Here is a 10285-nt window from a genome sequence, read left to right as displayed (position 1 = left end):
CTGGGAAATAGAGCAGCTGTCCATGAGCTAGCAGACACACTTGTGACAAACTGCACAGATGTACTTTATGGTGATGGTTGTTGAGCTCTTTAAAAAGCTGCATCTGAAATTACCTTGCACTAAACCAAGCTGCCATAACTCCCTCTACTGCAAAGTCTAGAGGACACATGAAGTTAAAAAGTGCCAGCAGGGCAAACCACAGATTAAGCCTCCAAATAAATCGTAGGAATTTATTCACGATTAACTTCCACCATTAAAATAAATCGGAGCAGAAAAAGGAAGCGGTTCAATGTCAAGGTCTCCAAGGCCACAACAAAACCTCACTCTTACTAGAAAGTAAAGAAACACCATTCTCAAGATTGAAACCAAAACTCTAAAGAGGACAGAAGCGCTTGCTGCTCTAGCTTTATATGAGAAACCTGAAAGGAGAAAGTAGCTTTCTTTAAGAAAGGTCAGTGAATGCAACCTTAACCTTCTTCTGGAGCACATCTAGAAAGCAGTATGCTCTCTGCAGCATGTATATGATTGCGTCACCTATTTCCAGATTGGATCTATGTGCAAACTGCTGGTCTCTGGTGGGCATACTCCCACCTTCATCACATGCGATGTCAGGGCAAAACGCCATAAACCTGACTCAGGAATCACACACAGCAGGCTGACACAGATCCATAGAACACACCAGATCCTGCACTGGTGTAGTGCCTCCAGCTGTCCCAACTAGTAATAACAGTCAGTAATACCACAGGAGACATCCATCCATTGAACTTTTCCACTTCTCAGGGTCGCGGTCGGGCTGGAGCCAACGCTAGCTAGACAGCCTGTTGGCACTTGGGTATTTTGGTATATACAATTATATTACGTATTAAGCTGTCCTACAACAAACCTTCCAGTAGGCTGTTTGATATTGCATTTTCCTTTATTTTCCTTTTCTTTAACAGTTGTAGTCAAATCTGTGGAGCCTGCATGTTGTCCCAGCACTTGTGTAGGTTCTCTCTGACTTCCTCTCACAGTCCCATCACATGCATGAGTTGCGTTTTCTGGCAATCCTAAATTGGCCACAGGTGTGACTATGAGCATGAGCGGTTGTCTGCCTCTCTGTCTTAACCCTGCAGTTAACCTTTGACAGCTGGTTAGTAGAGCGGTGTAACTAATAGAAATGAGAACTTTTCCTAATAAACTTTATTAATGCATAAGATGGTCTGCTAGCAGCAGTGGCTGTATTATAAACTCACACACATGTGTAGATGGAGCTAACATTCTCATGTCATAGCTGTAAAGAGGAAACAGGAACATTTATTGATAAAACATGTAAAACGAACATCGGCAGCCAAACTAGACAAGCGGCTTGGAGACGTTTTAGGCCAATGAGCTCCTCCTGACAGAAGTCTCTGATCTTCTTAAGTATCCATATGTACTGTTGCATAAATCCTTCAACACAAAAGTCTCTGGTAAAACTGGATTTTGATCTTTTCTTCAACAAATCTGTTAGACGTATTCAATGTGGATTTTAATAACGTCCCCTTTATGTATCACTAGACAACTCATTGATGAAAGTCACTCCGACACATGAGAGAATTAAAACAAGAAAAACCATAAAGAAATCAAGTTTCCAGTCATGTACGTTGATTTTTCCAGTAGCACAAAGCAAAATCAACAGCCTCTGCAAGAGCTCGTGTCCTCTTCATCACTTCTTTGCACCCATTGTCAAACTGAAAAACAAGGGAACACCACATTAACTGTGTATAACAGTGTACACTAAACTCAGAGTCCCAACTCTGCTGTCGAGCACAACACTGTTCAAATTTCATGTTATCAGGAGTGGAAATAAACTCAGTGGTAAAACGTAGAAATGGAATTTAACAACCTTGTTGAAAAAGCTGAGTCAGAAGAAAAGTGCAACACAGAGCAGAGACCAGATCCTTTAGCGATGAACAGGCAATAAATATTAAACATTTCACTTATTAAATTTAGTTGAACTAAATCTGTATTTACAAAAATAAAGGCACGAGTTTCAGATACGATGCAGATGTGAAGCCCGTTAGCTGTTTTCTTGCTTATGTGTTGTGGACAAAATAGAGACTGAAGAGTGTTCATACATTTTCCAGAGGAAGTAGTTTGTGTTTTTATTTGGTACTATATAAAACTAATGACTGCTGCCAGTCCTGACCTCTCGTCAAGTTGACTCGAACTGAGTTCAAGGTCATTGTGTGTTATTGCATTTACAAACTTCAGTGTGCATGCTGCCCACCTGCCTGGGTTACGACCAGGGATGGGCAGTAACATTACTGTAATCCAATTACTTATTTCAAGTAGCGAGTAGAGTAAGGGATTACTATTGCAAAAAGGTACTGTAATTGTCGGGCTATAAGCCGCTACTTTTTGCACAAGCTTTGAACCCTGCGGCTTTTAGTCAGGTGCAGCTTTTCTATGGATTGTCCGTGATTTTTGTCATATCGTAAGACGATTTGTTTTGTTTGTTCCGCTGTTGTACGGCACTACGTTGCCTGGCGGAAGGGCATGTGATCAGACACACAGTATCGGGGTTCAAGAGTGGTATGTTGGTCACATGCCCATCCGCCAGGCAACGTAGTGCCGTACAAGTAGCGCGAAAAACAAACTTCAAAGTAGCGCTACGCGTTCAGCGGGAGGCGTGGATGACGAGCGGCGATAAACTTGCGAAAAGCAAGTTATGCTCAACTCCACCGGTGGAATCTGACAGCGTGGAAAAGTGTGAAAACATCCATGATCACCAACGGATTTCGAAGGGCTGGACTGCTGCATGATGGAGAGGAGGACACCGCCACGGCCCTTCAGAGGGTGTTCGACTCTGACACTGACAACAAAGGAAAGAAGCTGAGAGTGGATGACGAAGCCACCCTGAGCCTGTTCGTTTCCGACACTGGAGGAGAGGACTTTGGTGGTTTTTAGTGTGCAGGAAGAAGAGGAAGATGGTGGTGAATGACTGACTTTTCTTCTTGTTAAAGCCGTGTCACTGCACCTGAGCCTAAAAGGTAGTCCGAATCTATTTTTCTGGTGTGCTGTAGGTTATTGTTATGTACTACATTTGTTACTCATTTATGAAGCACAGTACATGTTTCGTACTTGTAATTACCGCTACTTGTACATATACCTAAAAAGTTATGCAAATATGTACCCAGAACTTGTTTTTCAAAATATTAATAAAAGGGGTGTGTCTCCAAACAGCCATCTCTTTCCTGACAATTCCCTTTGTGCATATTCTCTTACATATGATGAGTCAACATTGAAACACCTGCGGCTTTTAGTCAGGTGCGGCTAATGTATGTACAAAACAGGATTTTCCCCTGATTTTAGCTTGTGCGGCTAATATTCAGGTGCGCTCTGTAGTCCGGGAAATACGGTAATTAGATTACTGTTTCTTCCTCATAAGCACGCTGCGTTACTAAACCGCGATTTTGTTTGTGAGAGTGTCTCATGACAATGACGTACGAGCGTGCGACGTGTGAAGATCAACGATGGATAATATAGAGTACGACCATGCACTGTACTTTTGAAAATAAGTCATGAGTAAAGTAATAGGATTACTCTCTTGGAGAAGTAATCAGTAATTAGTAACTAATTTTTATTTTCAACACTGGTGATCACAATAGCCTTTCACAGCTGATGGGGTAAAAAGTGCCATGCTTTGGTGGAGAGGTGTGTTTGAGGGGTTTTTGTTTAGAACGGTTTGTTTTTGAAAAGTTACATAAAGACCAGAAGTTTAATAATGTAAAAGCTCATCCGGCTCCCTCATCATTCGTAGGTCACCGCCCGTAAAGCAACTTTGAGCACAGTTTGTGGGGGAAACCATTAGGTGATCGTCACCTGCAAGTTTTGCTAAAATGTTAAAAAGACTCTACGAAGAGCAGCAGCTGAACTGTGGACAGATGGACACTGGAGGCCTCAACATGGCACAAGTCCTTCAGCTGGATGAGCTAAAAAGTAAAGACTGTGCTTTGTTTTATAAACTAATAAAAGTGAATTTAGTGAAGGCAATAATGTTGCAATTGAATTTATGTTGATGCCAGCAGGATATTTTACAGGAAAAGAAACACTGTTTATACTTTCTGTTAAAGTGATGTAGATTAAGACGGAGGTTCACAGGGATCTGGCTGCTTTACTCACTGAAATGTAAAGTGTTGTTTCACTTTGTAACTACTGAGCCATGTGCAGTCTGCTGATTGTGTGCAGATGCCAACAAAACTGAACGTGGGAGTTGAGCTTCAGCCTCCGATCGTTCACAGTCAAGACAAGTGGAAACTAAAAGAGGATGCAGCATCCTTTGAAGTGATGCAGATGGAAATTAGCTGACAGCGAAATCTGGTACAAAACTGGTAATCTGTGCATGGTCCGAGTAATAAAATGAAACAATGAAGCGATGCAGACATTTGTGTGTTGGTCTGTATGTTTGTGAGGGACAGAGACTGTGGGTAAACCTACTTGTTAAAAAGTGCCTGGTCTTGTAGGTTTAGGACCAAACTGTCAGCATTAAGATACACCTTGTTCTGAGACGATGCCACCTGGAAGCAGACACAGCAATTATTAGTCACCTCCCAATGTTGGGAGTTAAAGTCTACATTTTCACCTCGGGGAGGAATTCTGCTGATTACTCAAAAGCCAGAGCACGCATTTCTGGGATTTTACTGAGTGTCAAGACAAAACAGAAACGAAGCCACAGGCAATGAAGGAGCGTACTGACCGTCTTAGCAATGTTCTGTGCCGCTCGGATTCTCCTCAGCTTCAGGTAACCAGGATTCTTAGTCACTGCTTGGCCGAGCTGAAGGAAACAGTTTGTGTTTAGATTATTAACGACATTCATACAATATGACAAGAAAGGTAGAGAATGATTACTTTTGATTGTTCTCTATGGATATTTACGTTTCTCACAGTTCATTCTCAGCACTTGTTTTGCTGTCTGACTCGGGTTACATACATGTGTGAAACCGTAGAGGTTTCAGGTACAACATCCCGACTTCCAGTTTGCACGGAAAAGACACTCGCATAATAGAGAACAACTTTATTTCTTGGCTGACATGTAACAGCTTCTCAGAAAAACAGCATTTTGTTGTGCAGTAATAACTGCTGCTAACACTGCACCGAGACAACGTCAGTGTCTGCTTACCATTTTAGCAGCTTCAGCCTCTCCTTCAGCCTGGATGATCTTCTGTCGCTGATCTTGTTTGGCTTTCTCCACATAGAACTGGGCCCTCTGGGCCTCTTGCTGAGCTAAACACAAGACAACAGGCGTGGTCAATGCAACCCAAGCAGCCACATTTACTTCAGAGACAATAATGAAAACTATGGCAACAGCATTTTCGCTGTTTGTTGCTCCAGTGATGCTAATGACAGACTGGAGCAGTCTGATTCACTGTTTGATAACACTGCGGTATACTGAGCCTTACCAACTTGCTTAGCTTCCACAGCAGCAGTGTATTGGTTGCTGAAACTCAGCTCAGTAATGGCGACATCATCGAGAATGATGTTGAAGTCTTTCGCCCTTTCAAATAGCTCCCTGCGCACCAGCAGAGACACCTAAACGAGACACAGCAACACAAGTATGATCTGCACTGTGTGTCAGCTTAGTGGAACGACTGAATCTACAGTCGAATCAGCTGAATATTATAGTTACTGTTCTGGATCAACTTATCAATGCTGATTACAGTAACTGGCCAACAGGAAAAACATGAATCCCCCCCAGCAGTGCGAAGGTGCTGCAGTACCTGTGCTCTCTGTGTGATGAGCTGGGAGGCATTGAACTTTGCTACCACAGACTTTAGGATCTCGTTGACAATAGACGGGAGGACTCTCTCATCGTAGTCCTTCCCCAGCCGTTGGTACATGGCTGGCAAGTTGGATGCCATGGGTCTGGACAACACCCGCACTCCAATATTCACCATCTGCAGATCTACAAACAAACATGCACACACCAAAAATGACCGAATGGTTTCTTTGCCACCTCTCCAACAAGTTTTGTTATATTCGCCTTTGTAACTCTGAACTTAAAACAAATCTTTCGCCTCAGTTATTATACTGGCACATCGATACATTCATCAGCAGCTGTCTCAAGCACGAGCTAGATCACTATTACAAATAACAAATAAAGAATCGAGATAGAGAGTGTGTGACAGAGAGAGAGTGAGAAAGCCCCCCATGTTTGTTACCTTTGCTTCCAGTCAAAGAGGAGATTTTTCTGGGTTTAGCTCTGATATCGTAGATGATAGGGTACTGGAACCAAGGGATCCTACAAAAGATTTGAAAGTCATAGCAAAGCTGATCAAGATTTCGAAGCATACTCACATTTAAGTTATAAATGACTTAGATATCATGTGCTGTGATCACCTTTAATATTCTTAATTCATAATCTTTTTTTAAAGGTAATGTCTTGACCTCACCACAGAGCTCACAGCCCATTTCATGTCTTTATTATATTATATTATATTATATTATATTATATTATATTATATTATATTATTAGATGAGTGGCTGAGGCTGAAAAACAACACACATACCATAGGACCCAACACATGCCGATTTGTGGCCACCCACACAGTTTCCGCCATGTTTGGCTGTGGCTCATCTCCTGCACTACGGCAGTACTAAAGCCAATGGTTTTCTTGTAGTTCTTTAAACCAAAGATCTAAAGGCATCAGTACAGCTGGGCCATGAGCCTACACAGAGCTTTGTAGTCACATGCTCTAACTATTTACTGTCACCAGGGGGCAGCATCAAAAATCTCTAGAACCAGCCAAGAAGAGCAAAGTCCAAACCTAAAGCGCTAAAGTAAACTGAGTGTGCTTCTCATCTTCTTCACATTTTTTCCTGCACTTCTCCCCTTTACAGTCAAAGCTGGTGTCCGTTTCTTTTCAGGTACACTTGTCAATCAATCAGCATTTAACCTATGCATAGCAAATGCTGCTGGGCTACGAGCTGTTGGTTTTTTGGAGGACTGCATACAAGGACATCTGTGTAAGTTGCACACACAGAATCCTTCACTCTGCCTAATCATGTACCTCTCAAACAAACATAAAAGTGGTTTGGAAACTGCTTTGGGTGTCATCAGGCAAAATGACTCACAAAAATAATAGTAAAAAGTTTTTTTTTTTTAATGAACTAAGAGTCAGTTTCTCGGGGAATATTCAGGGAGATTTCATTTAATTGTGCTGAGTGCAAAATCTGTATCATTAATAGATTCACATAAATTTATCTAAAATTTATCTTGACACTAGCTGTAACTCTACCTGAAATGTAGCCCTTCAGCCAGAACTGTGTCCATCTGCACCCCTCCGATCCTGTTGAAGATGATGGCTCTGTGACCACCCTCCACTGCTCTCACACACACACACACACACACACACACACACACACACACACACACACACACTATATTAGCATGACTGAAGTTGTGAAACCTTGCCTTGTCACCATCTTTAACTCGATCAATAAGTACAGTAGTACAGTTCTAGTACACAGCATGTTATTAACAAAATTCATCATTAAAGTTTCTAAACAGGTCTTCGAATCTATTTCTGTAAATAACTATAGCATTACCCAGGCTGCCACAAATTTAAAGCATGGTCTAAAAATCCCACATTGTGTTTACCTGTGTAGGTGGCTTCTTTAATGCCATATGCCAATGCACCAGCTCCAAGAAGCAGTTTCACTCCTAATCCGGCTCCTCTGCCACCAGATGAGGACATCCGACCAGCCAGATCCCTCAGGTGCTGGATGAACCGCTGCAGTTTGTGTTTGTATGTGGTGGCGAGAGTGCAACAACAAAAATACAATCAGTATCTTGGTGCGGTTTATGTTTATGTCAGGTGTAAAGCTTAATTTTTCTGATTTATCATTTAGCTGATGGAGCTATGATGGTGCAGTGGTTAGCACCATCACCTCACAGTACCAAGGTTGTGGATTTGAACTTAAGGCTCTGTGCGTGGAGTCCGCATGTTCTCCTCCCACAGCCTAAACACATGCATGCCAGCCGGGTTATTCATACACATGGATGTGGACATGAATATTGGCTGTGTCTGTGTTAGCTCTGTGATGTATGTGGGACCTGTCCACGGTGGATCACTGCCTTCCGCCCACTGTTAGCTGGCATTGGCATGTTTAGGTAGTTAAGAAAAACGATGAATGCTTGAAAACCATATGTGGTAGTAGAGAAGAAACCCGCTATCCTTAAGCAGAAACAAGGTCTAACAGTAGCTTGCCGGCAGGTTTGCCTGTATAGCCCAGTTCAGGTTACTCTACTAACAGAAGGTCAGCTACATGTAATCTCATGATATTGCCTACAGTGTGAAACATCTGCCTCACAGCGAAAGGTCGCCCTGTCCCACTATCTCCTGCCCTCACCTGTATCGTGTAAAGCCTACTAGATCACATACAGCAGTTGTCGCTGCTAACCGAGCTGTTAGTGAACTACAACGAAACTAGCAAAGCTGCTCAATCTGATGGAGCATGCTAACTTAGCCTCGTCACCAGTCACATTAGTGCCAGATAAACATGTCGCACAACAATAAAGATCATGCTGTCTTCATTCAAAACCAGTCACATTTCAAACACTTACATTCGGCTCCTTATTCGCCATGTTTTAAACGTCAAAGCCCAAGGTCGACACAGATGGAACCCCTCCGCGTGGGCCGCAAACTACACTGGGACATGTAGTCCCCTTTTTCTTCGGCATTTCACGTCATAAAAGCATTCTCACAGAAGTAATGCTGCCCCCTGGAGGTCTCTGTTAGCCTCCAAAATCCAGCCGTCATCTACAGGGTGGGCCATTTATATGGACACACCGTAATAACATGGGAATGGTTGGTGATATTAAAGTCCTGTTTGTGGCACATTAGTATATGTGAGGGGGCAAACTCCTCAAGATGAGTGGTGACCATGGTGGCCATTTAGAAGCCGGCCATCTTGGATACAACGTTTTTTTTAATAGGAAGAGGGCCATGTGACACATCAAACTTATTGGTAATGTCACAAGAAAAACAATGGTGTGCTTGGTTTCAACGTAACTTTATTCTTTCATGAGTTATTTACAAGTTTCTCTTTGTTCACAGCCATTGACATGTCGAAGAGGTTAACACGTGAGGAGCGGATCGAAATTGTGTTGATATCTGGTGAACGCAGTAACCGGGTCATTGCAGCAGATTTCAATGCAAGACACCCTACGAGACCACCCATCTCCCATGCTACAGTTAGCAAACTGCTTGCTAAGTTTCGTGAAACTGGTTCAGTGTTGGATTTGCCAGAATGTGGACGCAAGAAAACTGTCACTAATGAAGAAACATCAGTGGCTGTCCTAGCTTCATTCAGCAAGAGCCCACAGCGTAGCACTCGCCGCATGTCACTGGAGAGTGGCATTAGTCGAACATCCCTTCGGCAGATATTAGCTACTCACAAATGGCACCCTTACAAACTCCAGCTACTGCAGCATCTCAATGAGGATGACCCAGATCGGTGCACAGAATTTGCAGAACGGGCAAAACAAAAACTGGAACAGGACCCTCAGTTCATACAGAAGATTTTGTTCAGTGATGAGGCAAACTTTTATGTGAATGGTGAAGTTAACAAACAAAACCACCGCTATTGGTCTGACACTAACCCACATTGGATGGATCCCTCCAAGACTGTTGGAACAACAAAAGTGATGGTTTGGTGTGGTATATGGGGTACAACGATAGTGGGTCCATTCTTCATCAATGGAAACCTCAAGGTCACTGGATATTTGAAATTGCTACATGATGATGTGTTTCCCTCTTTGTGCACTGAAGCTGGCACGTTCCCTGAGTTTTTCCAGCAAGATGGTGCACCGCCACATTATGGGTGCCAGGTCCGAGCATTCCTAGATGAACAGTTTCCTGGAAAGTGGATTGGTCGTCGTGGGCCAGTTGAATGGCCCCCAAGGTCTCCCGATCTGACCCCCTTAGACTTTTATCTTTGGAGTCATCTGAAGGCAATTGTCTATGGTGTGAAGATACGAGATGTGCAGCACCTGAAACTACAGATACCGGATGCCTGTGCTGGCATTTCTCCTGCGGTGTTGCTATCAGTGTGTGAAGAGTAGGAGAGGAGGGTTGCATTGACAATCCAACACAATGGGCAGCACAGTGAACACATTCTATAAGTGGTCAGAAACTTGTAAATAACTCATGAAAGAATAAAGTTACGTTGAAACCAAGCACACCATTGTTTTTCTTGTGACATTACCAATAAGTTTGATGTGTCACATGACCCTCTTCCTATTGAAAAAACAAAAGTTGTATCC

At 42.8% G+C, this 10285-nt stretch overlaps 1 protein-coding gene across 1 annotated transcript; it reads right to left on the bottom strand.

Moving 5' to 3' along the window:
* Positions 1-897: 897 nt before the first annotated feature.
* phb2b (prohibitin 2b) lies at positions 898-8713 on the bottom strand. Its single transcript, XM_082511138.1, has 10 exons — positions 8585-8713; positions 7619-7751; positions 7257-7341; positions 6180-6259; positions 5739-5923; positions 5421-5550; positions 5141-5244; positions 4718-4795; positions 4459-4538; positions 898-1709 (listed from the first exon to the last, which is right to left on the bottom strand). Exons 1-10 carry the CDS (start codon positions 8603-8605, stop codon positions 1685-1687), a joined length of 921 nt encoding a protein of 306 aa, XP_082367264.1. The 5' UTR covers positions 8606-8713; the 3' UTR covers positions 898-1684.
* Between the last annotated feature and the right edge of the window lie 1572 nt (positions 8714-10285).

The sequence above is a fragment of the Aulonocara stuartgranti genome (assembly GCF_965226115.1).
Source record: "Aulonocara stuartgranti genome assembly, chromosome: 17".
NCBI classification, from domain to species: domain Eukaryota; kingdom Metazoa; phylum Chordata; class Actinopteri; order Cichliformes; family Cichlidae; genus Aulonocara; species Aulonocara stuartgranti.
The sequence above is the reverse complement of the archived record's forward strand: the minus strand, read 5'-3'. Positions and strand labels throughout refer to the sequence as shown.